Below are 20,810 nucleotides of genomic sequence, written 5' to 3'. Positions count from 1 at the left end.
CCACCCCCCACCCCCCCCCACTTTCCTTGAAAACATTTTGCTTCTCATCCAAGAAGTTTCTTTACTGTAGTTATGCTGAAGAACAACCGAACTGAAGAAGCTTCTTGGATGAGAAGCAAAATGTTTTCAAGGGAAGAAAAAAACAACAAGAAGAAAATCCAGTTGCCTTTTGGAAAAACACCTCTTGGACTCCAAACATTACCTTGTTTTCCTGAATGGCCCTGCTTTACAAAATTGGCTTGGTGATACGTTACTAACTTGCTTCTAACGTTTAAATATTAGCCTAAAATTAATCAGATGGCTTTGTCCAAGCCAATCAAAAGCCACCAGATGCCATAAGACTTTCACATTCGTTAAAAACTCCTCCACTTGAGGGATCTGACCAATGGGAGAAAGCTTAAGGAGATTTGGCCAGCCTCCTCTTCTTAAAGACCAATCTGGCTCATTATAGTATCTTGGATCACATTCTGGGATCTCCTCCTGCCATCGACTCTGATCCATCAGTTACAGTTGATTCCCCAAGGCTGGAAGAGACCAGACAGATGTTGAAAACATCATGTCAACACCCACAACAGTGTTAAGATTAAATAGATGTAAACAACTATCGGTGGAGTGGGCTGGGCCTCCCTCTCCCAGCTCCAATGATCTCATGTTAAGACACAGTTGTTGAGTGCCAAATCTGGCTCTTCGCTTACAATGGCCACGGGGTCATTGCTCCGAGTGGCTGCAAGGCTGAAGCTCTTCACGTAGGTGTTCGTTTCCAGGGCTTTGGCAAATTCTTTTAGAGTCGGAATGGGGATGTTCTGGAAGTCAAGCAAAAAAGGCAACCTTGTGAATATTGACTCAAACTCTTATTAGAGTAAAATGTGCTGCTTTCCTTTCTGAATGGTGTGAAGAATCCAGGGGTGGGATGCTGAGGGTTCGCAGGTGTTTGGGAGAACCTCTAGCTAAGATTCTGTGCAGTTCGGAGAACCCCCAAATCCCACTCCTGGCTGGCCCCGCCCCTCCCAGGAGTCCCCACGTGGCCCGTTTTGGATGCAGGTAAAGTGCAGGGCGCACGCAGAGGCTAGGTGAGGATGAAAAACGGGCCTACGAGAAGATCGGGAAGGCCAGAAATGGGCCTGTTTCCAGCCTCCAGAGGGCCTCTGGTGCCTGGGGAGGCCATTTTCGCCCTCCCAGAGGCTCAAAGAAAGCCTCTGGAGCCCAGGGAGGGCAAAAATGCCACCCCCGCCATGGTGCAGGAGGCCGACTAGGCCACGCCCACCCAGCAACCGGGCAGAGAACCCCTTGCTAAAATTTTTAAAGCCTACCCCTGGCAGAACCTCTGTATTTACAACTTCTGATATTCTCTTCCAACACACAAAAAGCAAAGGATCAGGCTAGAGAATACCATTATCATTCTCATCAATTGCAATTCTATCATTGTGATGCTCTTCCCTAAAAGGAATATTTTACTCGTCCTACTCAATTCTTACCTTGATATTGTTCAGGTTTACTTCAATAAGGCGAGGATCGTTATCTTTAACCCTCTGCAAACTTTCTTCCACATTTGTGGGGTTTGGTGGTTCATCAAAAACCGGGATTACCTTTTCACCTTTAACGACATCTGAATGACGAAAGAAAAAACATGCATTGTAGGCACTGATTATGTTTCCGTTATAAGTAAAGTCCCTGCTAAACCAAATCTTCCTACAACTGATATAGGGACTTTTTAAGTAGTATTTGACTTATTTTTCATGCTCACGCATCACTGAATTACTACCAACTCAGAAAGTGAATAGCAATTTAATAAGTTATTTTAAAAGGTATATATTTCTTTCAGGATAACCAATTTCTAAATCATATCCTGGGGTAGATTGTTAATAGTTAAGTCAACAGGACTTCTCCAAATGTTGTCATGCAACTAATTTTTAAATAGGCAGTACAGGGAAATTATTAAGTTTATGAAGGTATGAGGGATATCTAATTAACTGAAATTTTTATTCAAATTTCATTTAATGGCGACAAATTTAAAGTTAAATATGTTTCTACTTGGAAACTGCTTCTGGACTGTGCTCGTGGTAGAAAAAAATGAAACTTTTATTTTTAAATAGGTTCATTGTTATAGAAATAACTAGTTTATACTATTATGTAAAAGTAAAAAGTTGATGTTGGATGTCATTATCTTATTCTACTGCACCAAAGGGAGTTGGAAGTCAATGCCTTTTCTTTTTTTCCCCCCCTTTTCCCTACACTTTCCCCTCCCCTATCTTTCCTACTATTTTCTTTTGTATTTTTGTATTTTATATTATAAATTAATTTTAAAAATAATTTAATCAAGTGCTGATTCTGGGGTATCTCTGTGCATCTCTTTAGGCTGGCTCCACCAGTGTGTTAGAGCCAAGGTGGATTCATGACTTAAATCACTAGTAAAAAGGCTTGATTTAAATCAACTCGATTTAAATCATAATATTTAAAGAGCAACTGTCATCTCTGTCCCGCAGCGGCTCCTCCTCTGACCCGCTGTTGACCCATCGAGTCCCAATATTGCAGAATATACAGCCTCATGCTATATACCTAAGTTCCATTTCAGGCTGATTAAATTAAATTATGAATATATCTTAAATAGAAAACTATCTTTAGATAGATTTTTACTCCAAAAGCATTTTATTGAAATAAATTGGATAAAAATAAAAAAAATCTGATTTAAATTTGGCCTGACCTAAGTTTTTCCCCTTTTTAAATGGAAATTTTAAATTTGGTTTTAAATTATTGGGGTTTTAAATTTTCAGCCAAATTATTTAATTCGTTTTACTTTATTTTAAATTTTGTATTTCTTGTTTTATTCTATGGCTGTTCACCGCCCTGAGTCCTTCGGGAGTAGGGCGGTATACAAATTGAAATAATAAATAAATAAATAAATAAATAAATAAATAAATAAAATAATAAATTAAATTTAAAAAATCATATATATATATATACATTTTTTAAAAAAATCATTTATTTTTATCCAACCTGGTTGGAGCTCATCCCCCACTCTACCAAAAAAGCTACATGCTTCGTGTTGAGACCTTCAAAGTGCTTCCTCACTTGAGACTTTCAAGAAAAGATTGGACTGCTCTTTGTCAGAAATGGTGTAGGTCCGTGATGGCGAACCTATGGAACACGCAGCGCCCTCTCTGTGGGCACGCAAGCCATCGCCCCAGTTCAGTTCTGCTGTGCATGCACGCATGCCTCCTGCCGGCCAGCTAGTCTTTGGGTCTCTGCCGCGCATGCACGGGGGGCAGGTGCCATGTGGGAGGGGGTACGTGCGCATGCGGGGGGTGGGGTGTGTGCGGGGGCCCACGCATGCATGCAGAGGGCGGGGGCGCGGAGGCTACATGTGCATGTGCGGGGCGCATGCATGGGGCCCCTGCGCACATTGCATTTTGGGGGTTCGGGCGCTAAAAATTTAGCCATTTAATATCCCTGGCCTAACTTCCCTTTTAAATTGGAAATTTTAAATTTGTTTAAAACATTAGGGGTGTTTTAATTTGTTTAATCTGTTTTGGGCCAAATTATTTAATGGGTTTTTTATATTGTCTTTTAAATTTTGTGGTTTGTGTGTTTTATCTTTTGGCTGTTCACCGCCCTGAGTCCTTCGGGAGTAGGGCGGTATATAAATCTAATACAATGAAAAAATGAAATGACCTAGAAGGTCCCTTCCAACTCTGTTTAAAAGTGGACACTCACTTGTGAAACTTTCACCGCCGACACCGTTGCTGCTTCCCACAATATCCTGCAACTGAGAGCTACTTATCAAGTTGTGCATTCCCAGGATGGCTGGAATCAAAAAAGAGGGTGGGGGAAGGCATCAATCACTATTGCGCTTTATCCTTTCACTTCAAACGAGGCACAAAGGGGCAAAACCCACCTTCCCATTTCCCATGATTACTTTTGCTAGCCTCAACGCCCGTGAGAAAGGAGGAAGGAAAGAGAAAAGGGGTGACCAACAGCAAGAGGGACAGATTCAGTCAAGAGCATCTTTGGAAGTCCTGTAGGCCAGGATAGGGGTAGATTCAGGGGTGGGCTGCTGGGGGTTCACAGGGGTTTGGGAGAACCTCTAGCTAAGATTCTGTGCAGTTCGGAGAACCCCCAAATCCCACTCCTGGCTGGCCCCACCCACCCCTCCCCTCCCAGGAGTCCCCACGTGGCCCGTTTTGGATGCAGGTAAGTGCAGGGCGCAGGCAGAGGCTTGGGGACAGCGAAAAATGGGCCTACCGGAAGTTCGGGAAGGCCGGCCTCTAGAGGGCCTCCGGAGCCTGGGGAGGCCATTTTCACGCTCCTGGAGGCTCAAGGAAAGCTTCTGGAGCCTGGGGAGGGCAAAAACGCCCCCGCCCCCCATGGTACAGGAGGCCAACTAGGCCACGCCCACCCAGCAACCGGGCAGAGAACTGAAGCCCACCCCTGGATAGATTGCATGGAGAAAATCTGTGTGGGGACTAAGGATCGATACCAACCTGACAGCACATGATCCCTTAATCAACATGAAGACCTGCCTCTCTTGAAAAGCCTAGATTGCTGGGAAAAATGGAAAGAACGAGGGGGAGAAAAAGAATGACCAGCAGCAAGGGAGCTTAGTCACAACAGTGATGAATGCATCGATGGAAGATGGAAGAACCAGGTTAGGGAGAAATCGTCATGGAGAAAGCATAGTTGCTAGGAGTTGACCACGATTTGAAGGCACATAATCAATCCATATGCACATCAATTTACTGGAAAATAAGGAAACAAATCTCTGCCCCAAGTAGCTTTCAATTTAAAGTTTAATGTGAGGATAAAGCAGAGAAAGGTAAGAGTAGGGGAAGATGATCATTCTAATTATACGTATTTTGCGCTTAGCTTTGCTAGACAAGGAAAGCTCCATATTTAGCAATAGCACTTAGACTTATATACCGCTTCACAGTGCTTTACAGCCCTCTCAAACCGGTTTACAGTCAGCATATTGCCCCCAACAATCCGGGTCCTCATTTTACTCCCCATTGGTGACAAGAAAGGCATCCGGCCATTAAAACACTCTGCTAACTCCATTCAGTTGCCCAGACTCCACCCCGCAAGGGATTATGGAGTCGTTAAAGGACGGTGACGATTTGATCTTCGATAAGCAAAACAATCGAGCAACTCCCCCAACTCCAAACAACCCCTCCCCACCTTAACAAATCCTACAAACCTGCCAGATCACACAGTTCTGTGTCAGTGGCGCTTGTCAATGCCTCCTCCAGTTCTGGTTCAAGAGCCACTTTTTCTTCTACGTAAGACTGTATTGGTTTCTGTTTGGGAATAAAAACTTTTCCTGTTCAAAGGAAGATAAAAAAAACATGCAGGTTAGGACGGCCTCGGCAATTAGCTCAGTACAGGTGACTTGGTTCCTCTGTTTGGGACTGTAGAATAGAATCGATCTGGAAGGGACCTTGGAGGTCTTCTAGTCCAGCCCCTGCTCAAGCAGGAGAACCTATACCAGACAAGTATACACTCAGACAAGTGACTGTCCAGTCTCTTCTTAAAGACTTCCAGTGATGGAGTGCCCAGGATTTCTGGAGGCAAGCTGTTCCACTGGTTAACTGTCCTCACTTTTTAAGAAGTTTCCAGGTTGCTTCTCACTTTGATTACTTTCCAACCATTATTTCTTATCCTGCCTTCTGGTGCTTTGGAGAATAATTTGACCCCCCCCCTTTTTTTTTTCTTTTTTGCTTTAATTTATATGCCGCCCTTCTCCGGAGACTCAGGGCGGCTTACAATGCGTTAAGCAATAGCCTTCATCCTTTTGTATATTTATACGAAGTCAGCTTATTGCCCCCACAATCTGGGTCCTCATTTTACCTACCTTTGAAAGGATGGAAGGCTGAGTCAACCTTGAGCCTGGTGGGATTTGAACTTGTAGTAATTGCAAGCAGCAGATGTTAATAACAGTGCATTAGTCTTCTTTATGGCAGCCCCTCAAATACTCGAATACTGCTATCGTGTCACTCCTAATTCTTTTTTCTTTAGACCCAAAACCTGCAGCCGTTTTTCGTAAGGATTAGTCCCCATGACTGCAGTTCTTATCAGCACCAGGAAATGTTTCTTTTTAGCAGCCAAATACTTTTGAGACTGGATTTTGGATGGAAATTCAAGTCCCACCTTAGCCACTGGGTGACTTTGGGCCAGTCTCTCTCTCTCTCATTCCATTCCACCTAAACAGGGTTGTTGTTATGGGGGAAATAGGAGGAGGAAGATGTGCTGGATGTGTTCGCCACTTTGTGTTATTTGTAAAAATAACAAAAGGCAGGATGCAAATAAAAGAAGAGGTTTAAATTGTAGAAAGGCAGAAATAAATACTTTTAACGGTAAGAATGAGTCAACAATAGAAACAATAGCACAGGGAAATAGTGGGCTCCTATTCACTGAATATATTTGGTCAGATGGACACTTTATTTTAAATGTCTGTCCTGAGCAAGGAGTTGCTCTTCCAACTCTATAATTGTACTATATATACCACACTCTATAATTATACCACATATACACTTCCCAAAATAAAGTATAAGTATATCTATGTGTGTTTAAATCTTACCTTACTTACTGTAATTCTAAGCATGCTTATACTTATAAAGGTAAAGGTTCCCCTCACACATATGTGCTTCCCGACTCTAGGGGGTGGTGCTCATCTCCGTTTCAAAGCCGAAGAGCCAGCGCTGTCCGAAGACGTCTCCGTGGTCATGTGGCCGGCATGACTCAATGCTAAAGGTGCACGGAACGCTGTTACCTTCCCACCAAAGGTACTCCCTATTTTTCTACTTGCATTTTTTACGTGCTTTCGAACTGCTAGGTTGGCAGAAGCTGGGACAAGTAACGGGAGCTCACCCCGTTATGTGGCACTAGGGATTCGAACTTCTGAACTGCCGACCTTTCGATCGACAAGCTCAGTGTCTTAGCCACGGAGCCACCGCGTCCCATGCTTATACTTATAGGTTGCCTCTAAGAAGGGTTTTTTTTTTTTCTATGTAGATGTATGTGCTCAAGCATCTGTCTAGGCACATATAGGAAGGCAGAATGTAGATATTTTAAACGATAACAAACTAGGCCAATATAGGAAGCGGAATTGCACAAACAGCTGTGGCCCTCCTTATTTAACTCCCTTCACCATCTGGTTTCTGTTTCTTGTACATTTATTTGCTCATCATCACAAGCTTTGGCCGGCTCTAAACTGGATTATTATTTTTCTTTAAGAGGAAATGTCAGAAAGAAAATTTGCAGCATCTGGAATCTATTTCAGCAACATTGCAATTAATAGAAGCCAGCAGAAGACTGAAAGGTTGGCATTTTCTTGGGTGTATGTGTGTGTGTATGTGTGAAGGAGCCATTGGGCGGCATACAAGTTTCATAAAGGGCTGGTTGAACAAACCATGATTAGCTCAAATCCATCGCATCAATATATCAATTATCAGGGCAGGCTTTTTTCCCCCAACACTTCGACCAAGTGAACAAAATTGTATCAGTCTAGATCAGGGGTCACCAACTTTTCAGACCTCAGGGACCACTAAATTCATAATTTGAAATCCTGTGGACCACTAATATGATCTGCCTAATGACCGGCTGGATGGGCGTGGCTAGGTGGTCATGTGACTGGGTGGGCATGGCCTTGCTCCTCGCCCGGGCTCCTTGGGGCCCCAAAAGGAAGCAGTTGTTGCAGCCACCACGAGAAAGAATTGGCAAAACAGCTCAGTTCAAATTGGATCTGACCTAAAAGGAGGCTCAGTAGAAGCACCTCACTGAGGACTAGGAGCATAGGCTTTCCAAGCAGAGGGAAGACCTGCGGGAGTGCAAGGCCAGGTACCGGTGTCTGGAGGCTCAGTGGGCTGAGATGGTCAGCCAGTTCCAGGCCATGAGACAATCCCACTGGAATGAGGCCCTCCGGCTCTTTGCCACCAGCGGCTCTTCCCTCCAGCCTTCGCCCAAAGCCCCACACCAGGAGGCCGAAGCAGACCCCGAGTCGGAATTTCTGCCCCCCTCCGACCCACACAAAAAGACCCCGAAGGGGGAGACTCTCTGCAGCAACACAAACGTTCATTGCACGTATCTGTCCCAGGGGCCGTAGTTTGAGGACCCCTGATTTAGTGCAATATTAAAAATGCAAATAATTTTTCTGCGGACCACCAAAATTTTCTCACGGACCACCAGTTGATGACCGCTGATCTAGATCACATCTAAACCTTGCTCCTGTATTGATCAATGTGGGATTGGTATCTTTAGGATGGGAGCCAAACAAGAGTTTAGACTCTTGCAACTGTCTCCGTTGTTTTATTTAAATAAATGAAAACGTCAAGGCTGAAACCTCCAGGCGATTTATTTCACTCGCCTTCCTTTCTTTGTCTGCTCTAAGTGATCTGTAATCCACCTGTTGCTTTGCTAGGAATATGAGAGACTTGGCCAAGGCACAATTGAAGAAATTAAATTTTGAACACACCTCCTGCCCTCCCCCCCCCCCAAAAAAAACTCCAGTGTTTCTCAATCTCAGCAAATGTAAGATGTGTGGACTTCAACTCCCAGTCCACACCAGAGGTGAAATCCAGCAGGTTCTGGAGAACCGGTACTGGAAATTTTGAGCAGTTCGGAGAACCGGCAAATACTACCTCTGTCTGGCCCTAAGAGTGGGGTGGGAATGGAGACTTTGCAATAGCCTTCCCCCAGGAATGGGGAGGGAATGGAGATTTTGCAGTATCCTTCTCCCTGGAGTGGGGTGGGAATGGAGATTTTGCAGTATCCTTCTCCCTGGAGTGGGGTGGGATTGGAGATTTTGCAGTATCCTTACCCCAGGAGTGGGGTGGGAATGGAGATTTTGTAGTATCCTTCTCCCTGGAGTGGGGTGGGAATGGAGATTTTGCAATACTCTTCCCCCAGGAGTGGGGTGGGAATGGAGATTTTGCAGTATCCTTCCCCCAGGAGTGGGGTGGGATTGGAGATTTTGCAATATCCTTCCCCCAGGAGTGGGGTGGGAATGGAGATTTTGTAGTATCCTTCCCCTGGAGTGGGGTGGGATTGGAGATTTTGCAGTATCCTTCCCCCAGGAGTGGGGTGGGAATGGAGATTTTGCAATATCCTTCCCCCAGGAGTGGGGTGGGAGTGGAGATTTTGCAGTATCCTTCCCCCTGGAGTGGGCTGGGAATGGAGATTTTGCAGTATCCTTCCCCTGCCACACCCACCAAGCCACACCACGCCCACCAAGCCACGCCCACAGAACCGGTAGTAAAAAAAAAAAATTGGATTTCACCACTGGTCCACACATCTTAAATTTGCCGAGATTTGCTCTAGGACAAAGCAAGCATTCTTTGTTCTTCCTTTATTAATCAGACTTTCTTGCTTTTCACCTTGACTCCACATGCTGTTATTAGCAATAGGGAACCTTTATTATTTTTAAAAGCAGACTAAAATAGTAAAATATTTTGTCAGCTCCGTTTGGAAGTAGAGACTTGAACGTTTAATTTCAAAGTGAAGCAGACACCACAGCTACCCTCATCTGAACCCTAATTTAAACCCAAGCTGGGCTATTGTTCTCTTCCAGATGCATGATTAAACCCCCCCCTTGAGAATGCAATTTAGCTGCTCCCTCTGCAAAATGGGCCATACCTGAAGCATAACTTTTGTTTAATCAAAGCTAACAAGATTCCTCTTGCTTGGACCTCACCTCTGCTTGTCTTTAGAGAAAAGTTAAGATTCCTTTCCAGGTAATGAGCAAATACTTTAAGGGGGAAAAAAAAAAAAACCTTAAGCTTATTGTTTACTCACTCCAAGGATTAACAAAAAAAAACAAAAAAAATCCCTACCCTCCATGGCCTTTGGAAATAATGACTTAACAGTTGGCAGCAGATCAAAAAAACTCGTGCAAATTCTTCCCTCTTGACGCATAAACCCACACAAGAGAGCACATCTGCACAGCCGTTCACACAAGCCATGGCCGTCCTGACGAGGATGATTTGGGAATGCTAAACTTATTTACTGAGGAAGCTGCTCGGAGGAACAAGAACCGGTTTTGCTTTGTTTGAAAAACCAGAAAAAGACATCAAAAGGCTGACTCGGTGCTTATATTGCGTTGACGATTTCTAGAGCGCAACGAATGGCATCAAAGCGATGGAGAGAGAGACATTCAAAGTATTAGCATCAGGGAACTCCTCCCTGTGCTAATTAGGATCTGTCAAGTAAATGTTCTGGTTTATTCCGTGTATTATGCTGAACCATAAACCATGCCTTACAAACCTGAATTGGCTGGTTCCATGCGATGCACTAAGCTTGAATCAAACCCAAACAGAAATGAGATAAAATTCAGCAACCATGAGCTGGATTCATGGTTTAGCTAGACCCAGGGTGGATTTGATTTAAATCGAGTCGATTTAAATCACAATTTAAATCATGATTTAAATCGCTAGTAAAAAGGCTTGATTTAAATCAACTCGATTTAAATCATAATTTTTTAAAGAGCAACTGTCATCTCTGCTACTCCTTTGACCCACTGTTGACTCACCGATAGTCCCAGTATTGCAGAATATACAGCCTCATGCTACATAACTAAGCTCCATTTCATGCTGAATAAACTAAATTATTTATGTATCTTAAATAGAAAACTATCTTACGATAGATTTTTACCCCAAAAGTTTTTTATTAAAATAAATTCGATAAAAATCAAAAAAATCCCATTTAAATAAAAAAAAATCTGATTTTTTTGATTTTTTTTTTAAAAAAAATCATTGATTTTTATCCACCCTGGCTAGACCAGGAGTCGGCAACATTAAACACTCAAAGAGCCACAAAGGTCCTAACCAGAAGCCCCCCATTCAATTCTGGAGTCGACCGGAACTCTGGTTCCCCCACCATAGAGTCTCCTCCTAGCGCGGCATCCTTTTTCCTCTACCTGTCCTAACTGAAAGCCCTATCAATTGTGGAGCTGACCGGAAAACCTGCCCCTTGCCATAGAGTTTCTTCCTGGTGCGCCATGATTCCCTCCCCCCCCCCAACCAGAAGCTCCTCTCAAAATTGTGGTGCCGACTGGTGACAGAGAGCCGCAGCAGAGGGATGAAAGAGCCACATGCGGCTCCAGAGCCACAGGTTGCTGACCCCTGAGCTAGACTTTCAGATTGAGGCCATTGTAATCAGAGGTGGGTTTCACATAATTTTACCATTGGTTCGCTGTGCACTGAAAATGTGAGTGAGCTTTGCATGCACGCCTTCCGCACACGCATGTGTGCCTTCAATGCATGCGTGTTGCTCTCTCGCCTGACTTGCACACATGCACATGGCTTGGAAAACATGGCTAAATAGGACGGCATAGCGCCGGGGTTGCCACTACCAGTTTTCCCGAACCGGCTGAATACCACTGATTGTAATATTCTACCCTACTAGCGAATAGTGGAGATAAGAATCTGATAGTTCTCTATGATCACTTCCGGCCCATATGTCTACTGATTGAGAACAGGAAGATGAGTTTAAATCTTCTGCAAGGCAGTAGGTTTTATTTTATATTTATTTTATTAACATGCACCTATAGCATGTCATACTCGTTTTTTTTAAAAAAATAATATTTATTGAATTTTCAAACATTAAAATACACAGTACAAAAAACAGAAAAGAGCAAAAAATAGAAAACTAACACACAACAAAAACAAACACATCAAAACTTAAACACTAGTAACAGCTTTTCTACATTGGTATCTCTATCCTAATTAACTTCCATACACAAATTCTACTTCTATCTATCACTATCTTTACTTACATCCTTATCTTAAGTTATAATAACTTCTATTCACAATTCGGTTTCGTGACAAAATACCGCTTACATTTTAGATTTACTCTCCAGCCAGGAATACCATCTATTCCAAATTAAATAGTACTCGGTGTCTTCCCTTTCCTTAATTTCCATGGATAATCTGTCCATTTCTGCGCATTCGTATATTTTTTTAATTATAATTTGGTCGGGAGGAGATATCTGGTTGTTTCCAATTTTGTGCTATGACAATCCTACTCGCAGTTAGTATATGTAGTATGATATATTGTAATTTTTTTTTTCCATTTTCCCTTCCAAAATACCCAGGAGGAATAATTCCGGTTTTCTTTCTATCTCCCACCCAATTATCTCTTTCAGCCATTTTTTTTATCTTCCACCAAAATTTCCGAATCTTAGGGCAGGTCCACCACATGTGGTAGAATGTCCCTTGGTTAAGGCCGCACCTCCAGCCATATTCGTTTTATTAGCACACCCGTATAAAGCTTTATAACATTCCTAGAATATTTTCTCTTTGAGAAAGATCACAATCCCTGAGCTAAAAGACAATAAAGGAGGTTCACAAACAGAGATCAACCCTTATACAAACACACACACACACACACACAGGATGACAATTCAACATGGTGGCATCCAGCAGCACTGTCCTGATGTGTTTGACTGCCCAAGCAATCATGGGAGTTGAACTCCAACACTTCTGGACATACCAGGGTGGAGATAGGTGATCTCAAGGTTAGTTCACAAGGGATTGGCTGGAGTTGAAGGTATATTTGGGATACCTGGAACCGCTAAGCTAATTTCAACAGCACCAGACACTGATCCACGTCCGTTCTAGGCGAGTCTGGCCACACCCTTAATGAGAAACAATTAAGCAAGGCAGGTCCGTCATCAATCATCATCCCAAGCCAAGTCAAATCTCTGTGTAGCTTCGGAAGTGATGAAGCTGCTTCAGACCAGTGGCATCCTAAGTCAACCAGCGGCATCCTAAATGACATCCTAAGTCAACTGTTAGATAGGACCTAAGTCCTATCTAACTGTTGCACTATTAGAGGAACGTGGGAAGCGGAATTCTGTGTCTCATCAGACATGGTCCATCCAAGCTAGTATTAGCAACACGGACCAAGGTTGCCTGATTGGGCTCTCAGGCCAGTTTTTTTCCCCATACTCTACCCCATCTGAGAACTCCGCGACCTCTTAGCCACAAAGCTGCCCTTGTCGGTTCAGTGAAAATTTACATCATAAATGCCATCTCGTGAAAGGAAACTCTGTTGCATCAGCTCCCTTCGCAGGCTACAAGGGCTCATTGTTCACCCAAATTGGAACAAGAGGAGAAGACGGTCAAGCCACTGTGAAAATCCAGGGTGGATTTAAAAATAATAATATTAAATTATTAATAACATAATAATGTGATATTTTACAAAGATGGGGTTCTGGCCCACTTCCTTTTTAAACTCCAAGGAAGCTTGCTGTGCATGCTTTCTGTTACCACACAACCCTTGCTCGGAGCCTACGGGGCCTACTCCCTAGCACAGTGTTGCCGAACCTTTTCGGCACCAAGTGCTGAAACGAGAGCGCGCGGGCCCATGGGGGAACGACAGAGACTGGAAGAGCGTATGATCACCTGGTCTTCTGAATGCATGCACGCACGAAGACCAGCTGGCTGGCGCATCTGCGCATGCCGGAAACCAGAAGCTCATGCACACCAGGGGAGCTGCTCTTCCAGTTTCCGGCACTCCCATGTGCGCAAAGAAGAGCAACGGGCGACGGAACCCGGAAGAGCAACGGGCGACGGCTCGCGTGCCCGGAGAGATGGCTTTGCGTGCCACTTCCGGCACGCGTGCCACAGGTTCGCCATCATGGCCCTGGAGGGATTTCCTCTCAGGGAGTCTCTCTCAGTCCAGCCTACTTCACAGGGCTGTTGTTTCAGGAATAAACTGGAGATGGAAGGGTCCTGCCCAGAACTCACAGAGCGAAGGCAAGAGAGACGAGACACGAAATATGCACTAATACTTTGTACAAAGTCCAAAGTTTGTTGTAAAATAGTAAAATAAAATATCAAATAAAATATAAAATAATATAAAATAAAAATAATACAAGTAGAAAAAATACAAATATAAATGATAAAATAAGATTCTGGGGGAACTCAGACCCTCTGTGGCTTATTAATTATGGGGTCACGTCCAGCTGATGGTGGCTTAATAAACAAGCCATAGTTCAGCCTGATACAGGCAGTCCTTGGCTTACCATCACTTGTTTAACGGCCGTTCAAAGTTACAATGTTGCTGAAAAAAGTGACTAGTCCTCACACTTATGACTGTCACAGCATTCCCCACAGTCATGTGCTCAGAATTTGGGAGCTTGGCAACTTGCACGCATTTACAATGGTTGTAGCGTTCTGGGACGGCCTGATTGCCATTTGTGACTTTCCCAGTTGGCTCCTGACAAGCAAAGTCAATTTGGGGACCCTGGATTCACTTAATGGCCACAACTCACTTAACAACCATGCTGATTCACTTAACAACCGCAGCAATAAAAGTTGTAAAATCAATGTGTGACTCATTTTAACAACTGCCTCAGTTAGCAGCAGAGCTTCCAGTTATGGCCATTAAGTTGAGGACTGCCTGTGTATGACTCAAGCCTGCGAGTGGGGGGAGGCAGAGAGAAAAGAAGCAGAGCTTGGACAAGCCAAGTTGCTCAATGGAGGCTCCAACTGGTCCAGAATGTAGCCGCGCGGGTGATTATGGGCGCAGCTCGTTACGCCCATGTAACACCTCTCCTACGCGAGCTGCACTGGCTCCCGGTGGTCTTCCGGGTGCGATTCAAGGTGTTAGTTATCACCTTTAAAGCGCTCCATGGCTTAGGACCTGGGTACCTACGAGACCGTCTTTTGCCACCAATAGCCTCCCACCGACCAGTTCGTTCTCACAGGGAGGGACTACTCAGGGTACCGTCAGTCAAATTATGCCGACGGGCGACTCCCAGGGGGAGGGCCTTCTCTGTGAGGGCTCCAACCCTTTGGAATGAACTGCCCCCGGAGATACGGAATATCCCTGATCTCCGTGCTTTCCGCCGTGCCCTCAAGACCCTGATGTTCCAACAGGCGGGGCTAAACATACGAACATGTGAGTGTTTTTAAAATGTTATCTAATTTTAGGTTCTATTGAATTGGGTGAAACTATGTTATAACAATAATTTTAATTAGCAATTTTATGATGTTTGTGTGTCTATATTTTTCTTGACTGTACACCGCCTTGAGTCCTACGGGAGAAAGGCGGTATAGAAATATAATAAATAAATAAATAAATGGAAGCCATTACCTTTCTTTTCTCCCGTGTAAGGCACAACCTCCTCGACGTCTTTCTGCTCCAGGGCTTGTTGCTCCAAAAATGAGAGAAGCTTTTCTCGGTCAAAAGGCCCGCCGGGTTTTTTCAAAGTCTGGTCCTTCTGCCGGAACCCCGCTGGCAACAGGGCATTCTGTGAAACGAAAGGAAGAAGCGAATAGCAATAGCACTTAAGAGTTCTCTAAGTGGTTCACAGAGTCAGCATATTGCCCCCTAACAATTTGGGTCCTCACTTTACCCACCTCGCAAGGATGGAAGGCTGAGTCAACCTTGAGCCTGGTGAGGCTTGAACTCCTGACTGTGGGCAGAGTTAGCCTGCAAAACTGCATTCTAGCCACTAGGAAGGAAGGGAGGGAGGGAACTATCAATAGCACTTGGACTTATATACTGCTTTACAGAAGAAATAGAAATAATAGAAATAATAGAAATAGAATAGAAATAGAAATAGAAATAGAAATAGAAACGGAAACGGAAACAGAAACAGAAACGGAAACGGAAACGGAAACGGAAACAGAATAGAAATGGAAATGGAAATGGAAACGGAAACGGAAACGGAAACAGAATAGAATAGAATAGAATAGAATAGAATAGAATAGAATAGAATAGAATAGGAAATGGAAATGGAAACGGAAACGGAAACGGAAACGGAAACGGAAACGGAAACAGAATAGAATAGAATAGAATAGAATAGAATAGAATAGAATAGAATAGAATAGAATAGAATAGGAAATGGAAACGGAAACGGAAGCGGAAACGGAAACAGAATAGAAATGGAAACGGAAACAGGAACAGAAACAGAAACAGAAACAGAAACAGAAACAGAAACAGAAACAGAAACAGAAACAGAAACAGAAACAGAAACAGAATAGAATAGAATAGAATAGAATAGAATAGAATAGAATAGAATAGGAAACGGAAACGGAAACGGAAACGGAAACGGAAACGGAAACAGAATAGAATAGAACAGAATAGGTTCTCCTTAGTTCTAGATTGCTTCTCTCCTTGACTAGCTTCCATCCATTGCTTCTTGTCCTGCCTTCAGGCGCTTTGGAAATGCTAACCAAATGCTGGGATTATATGTACACACCTCTGGATCAAGGTCATCCAGGACAGTTTCCAGTTGCTTCAGTTCTTCTTCGGTCAACTTGTCCAAAATTTCATCTTCATCAAGTTCCCTGTATTTGTCCAAGTCTTTCCGGAAAGGGAGCGCCATCACTCTGGCAGACCAACGTCGAGTAGCTTGATCAACTAACAGCAAGACCAAGATCTTAGCTTTGGGTTTTTTAACTGGAAGGACAGAAAGGGGGAAAAAAAATGTACTCATTTGGCAAAGTTCCACGAATGAATGAAATTCACACGAGCGACTCATCTGAGGATGCAGGAGAAATTATCTACAACTGCTTTACCGCAGTTATGCTGATGGCTAAGCATGCCTCCAAAAACTTAAGATGATACACAACAATCTCCCCTAGAGAGGTGCAGTTGTCATCACTCAGACAGGTAAGGTGCTCAGCATTATTAACGTACAACTTTTAAGATGTGAGGACTTCAACTCCCAGAATTCCCCAGTCAGCCACGGAGGAGATGATGTTGGTCAGCCAGCCCAAAATGTTCTCTTGCTAAAAAGCACACGTCTCCTATCAACCTTCTCCAACCTGGCTCTCTCCCAATATTCAATTGCACTTCCTGTTATGTTAGCCAGGGATTATGTAGAGTTTCAGACAGGGAAACGGATGGCGTATAGCATAGGCAGCCAAGTCTTTGGCTCCAAAAATCCAGTCAACATCGTAATCAACTCTGTAAGTACTTCAGGAGTAATATCCTGAAGTATGCCTGGCGCTTTTCAGGGCAGCACAAAACACTTCAGGTGCTGTGGGCACCTTGGTGCATTCTGAACTGAGTTGTTTTCTTGCAGATGTTTCATTACCCAACTAGGCAACGTCATCAGCGCTAGAAGGGAATGGGTGTTTGGTCTTATTTTTTTTTATATACTATTGGTTTGCCAATAGCGAGAGCTTGCCAACAAGCTTGCCTTCAGAAGTTATGAGAGCTTCATCACGGGAAGCTTTCAAGAAGAGACTGGACTGCCATCTGTCAGAAATGGTGTAGGGTCTCCTGCTTGGACGAGGGGGTTGGACTAGATGACCTACAAGGTCCCTTCCAACTCTGTAAATCTGCCTAGTCAGTGTTGGTGGGAGTGTTCTTGTCCTTGTTAGTTTGCTCATCTCTGTTGGTACCAAAACACCTATGCACCAGCAATCAACACATATATAAGCAAAGATTAATAATGAAGATTAACACTAAACTGGGATCCCCCAACTTGGCAGCTTTAAGACTTGTGGACTTCAACTCCCAGAATTCTCCAGCCAGCTATGCTGGCTGGAGAATTCTGGGAGTTGAAGTCCACAAGTCTTAAAGCTGCCAAGTTTGAAGACCTCTGCACTGACTAGATCAACAACTCAGAAATAAACAAAACCTCAATCAAGGAACTACCAATGCAATAGCCCTTCAGCTCTGGCTGGACGTTGGGGAGCTGAAGAAGCTCCTCGGATGAGAAGCGAAACGCCTTCAAAAAAAAAAAACAACAGAAAGTCCAGCTGCCTCGTGAAAAAGCCCCTATGGGACAACCATGAACCTGGATGACCGAGAATCTCCACAGACATTTACCAATGCAACATCATGGTTTTAAAAAAAATGAAGCACCCTGATCTTGCACAGTGAGCCCGCCAGACTTCCTAGTTCTTGCCCACAAGTGTTTTTCTCCTCTTCCTGAACCTCCTTTTCAGCTCAAAGCCAGTATCTCAAAAGAAAGTGGCTTCCTGTGGATAATAAGCATGGCACCACCATTAGCTGCCAAGCTGTGCCGTCTCTGTGCCAAGCCCCACACTGTGTATGTTTCCCTCCCTTCGAGCACCAGCGCATCTGTTTAGAATCACAGAACATCAGAGTGCTAGTGGGCGGGTGTGCCCCATGGAAAAGACCTGTCAACAATGGGTCGGACACACACAAGAACAATTCTGTTCTCTTCGACGATCAAGGGTTGCCAGCGGGTGTTTAGTCTTAAGCCAGTGTAAAGAAAACTCTCAGTTATATCTGGAACTCGCTCAGCGTGCAAAATTGTTACTCGTGGGCAAATTCAGCACCTCTGATCGGTTCTACACAATGAGGCTTTGGAAGTTCTCCAGAAGAAGATCTGGCAACTACTGCACTGACACAAAGCTCAGCCATGTCAGTCCCTCCGCTCCCCTTCTTCCCCTGTGTTCCCCCCTCCCCCTCTTTTTGGCGTTGGGGGTACTACGGGCGGGCTGGTTTTGTGGAGTTCCACGCCATGCTGAGCCACAACCACCTACAAACGAGTCAGGGCATGTTTCGCTTTGCAAATTCTCCTGGATAAAATTGTTTGGAAATAATTCCGTTTCTAAGCCAGACTCCGTAAGCCTAACTTCTAAATCAGGGGTGCCAAACTCAAGGCCCCGGGGGAGGTACTCCCGAGCTCAGTTTTCGCTGGCATTGGGTTGCAGGAGCTTATCGCAGCTGAAAACAGGGCTCGCGAGGGCTGCGGGTGGCACTCCCGAGCTCCGTTTTCACTTGCAGAGGGTTCCAGGAAGTCGTCGCAGCCAAAAACGGAGCTCGGGAACCTGTTTTTGCTAGCAGAGCGGTTGGGCCACCATAGGTGCCGACACAAGTGACATCAAGCTGGCCATGCCACCTGGCCACACCTCCCCAAGGTTGAACACCACCCTGACGCAGCCCTCAAATGAAATAGTTTGACATCCATGTTCTAGATAAATAGGTATCGATCCAGCCTGGCTACCATCTTAGACTCTTCTGTTTCTCCACACTGGGTTGATAATAATCACCAGATGATTGTGTGTTGGGAGTACTGCAGGCTGACTTTAGGCCGAATTAGCCTGGCCTAACGATAAATAGAACATCTGACAGTACATCTGGTTGATCTCGCAAAAGGATAAGCGGGAGCAGATTGACTAGTATATAGGGTTTCTCAACCTTGTAGACTTCAACTCCCAAAATTCCTCCATCCTTGGACGACATTAGGAATTGCTAGGATTGGGGAATTAAAACCCAAAAACAAAGGCATCGACCAAGGTGGCCATGGCAAACCATGTCCATGTTTTGCCAAGAAAACACGGAAGTCTCACTTTTAGAAATCAAATTACATGAAGGCGGCCAATGGAAAAAGATTCCATTCTGGAGCTATGTGGCTTGCTTTTCTGACTATTATGCTTTGCCTGCTTTTGATCTGCTGCTTTAGGCTCTCAGTATCCCCTGTAAGGGATACTGGGACGTGGTGACTCAGTGGCTAAGACGCTGAGCTTGTTGATCGAAAGGTCAACAGTTAAGCGGTTCAAATTCCTAATGCTGCCTAACGGGGTGAGCTCCTGTTACTTGTCCCAGCTTCTGCCAATCTACCAATTCAAAAGCACGTAAAAAATGCAAGTAGAAAAATAGGGAGCACTTTGGTGGGAAGGTAACGGCGTTCCGTGCGCCTTTGGCGTTTACTCATGCAAGCCACATGACCACAGAGACGTCTTCGGACAGCGCTGGCTCTTCAGCTTTGAAACCGAGATGAGCACCACCCCCTAGAGTCGGGAACGACTAGCAAGTATGTGCGAGGGGAACCTTTACCTTTATCCCCTGAAAAATGGGTGCAAAGTTTTCTACAATTCTACTCTGACTGGCAAAGATTCTTCACACTCTTTAGGCAAATTCCTGGCAGTAAAAATCAATATTTTAATCCCTCATCTCCACAGTGGACATTATCGTCAGGTGATGGATGAAGGCAGCAACGCCAACCTTCCCCATTTAAAATCTAAACAAACACATTAGCAAAATGCAAAAATGCACGTATCCAGGACCCTTTGACCTGGAGTGTTCTCAAATCCTGGAGGAGGTTATCGAGAGAGAGAGAGAGAGAGAGAGAGAGAGAGAGAGAGAGAGGCACATTGCAATCTTTGAGTGTTGTTTTTTTTCCCCCAGTCCAAATACCTTTAAAGAGGAAGGTTGAACTTTAAGTCGACTAAAGGTCCCGTTACTTTTTTTAAAAAAAAAAACAGAAAATGACCTCAGGGGGAAAATAAATGGGGGGGGGGGCATTTTGGGCCAGCATGCTACAAATTGTACACTTTATCATGGTTTCTAGCAACACATCTTCTGCTAATCAGCTTCGGCATGAACCTTCACTAAAGAAAGTTTTCCACCATCAATCAAAGACCTGAAACTGGGCCAGTAGTTCAGGAAGTCAAATCTGGGAGGTTTTGTTTTTTATTTCTCCCTAAACTCTTACAATGGTAGAAAAGTTAACGCTTCACTTCTGCACTGTGCATGATCCAGCAAAGTTCTCTGTATGGTTATTACCATTAAATTCATTAACGTGGGAATGCAACAAAATGTTGTAATGTGGAAGGTTCTGGTCCCTTTATAACAGGCTTCATGGCTTCCCTAGCCAGCCCCGAAACCTGTGAGCAGCCGTGGAAACCTGTTCCACAGGTATCTGAATTGTCACTTCAAGTTTGACTTTCTACCCTATGCCTAAGGCAGCCCCGTTTTGATGAACAAAGCATTTGTAGTATTGCCTTTCTGCTTTAAGCAGGTTTTGTGAGTGATCCTGCTATATTTCTTGTTTAAGGGATTGATACAGCCAGAAAAAACTTCCAAAGGGGACAAGACTCTAGGGCAGTGGT

The 20,810-nt window shown here is 44.2% G+C and overlaps 2 protein-coding genes across 4 annotated transcripts in view; one reads left to right on the top strand and one right to left on the bottom strand.

The window, feature by feature from the left end:
• The window catches only part of LOC139324203 (tropomodulin-2), a 98,703-nt gene that overhangs the window by 43,312 nt on the left and 34,581 nt on the right, over positions 1-20,810 (top strand). The gene's annotated exons all lie outside the window — the stretch shown is intronic.
• LOC139323861 (tropomodulin-3-like) overlaps positions 1-20,810 on the bottom strand; it is a 32,710-nt gene that overhangs the window by 6,871 nt on the left and 5,029 nt on the right. For all 3 annotated transcript variants that reach the window (XR_011601023.1, XR_011601024.1, XM_070953385.1), the window contains exons 2-7: positions 16,196-16,395; positions 15,085-15,241; positions 5,189-5,311; positions 3,712-3,801; positions 1,476-1,606; positions 696-803 (exon numbers count right to left, since the gene is read on the bottom strand). Coding sequence is in view for 1 of the 3 variants with exons in the window: in XM_070953385.1 (XP_070809486.1) it covers positions 696-803; positions 1,476-1,606; positions 3,712-3,801; positions 5,189-5,311; positions 15,085-15,241; positions 16,196-16,321 (735 nt within the window). In the remaining 2 variants the exon portion in view is untranslated. The remainder of the gene's footprint in view (positions 1-695; positions 804-1,475; positions 1,607-3,711; positions 3,802-5,188; positions 5,312-15,084; positions 15,242-16,195; positions 16,396-20,810) is intronic.

The sequence above is a fragment of the Pituophis catenifer genome, unplaced genomic scaffold (genome assembly GCF_029215685.1).
Source record: "Pituophis catenifer annectens isolate HBS135680 unplaced genomic scaffold, rPitCat1.0.hap2 SCAF_14, whole genome shotgun sequence".
Taxonomy (NCBI): Eukaryota; Metazoa; Chordata; class Lepidosauria; order Squamata; family Colubridae; genus Pituophis; species Pituophis catenifer.
Note: the sequence above shows the minus strand (reverse complement) of the source record. Positions and strands in the feature narration are given on the sequence as shown.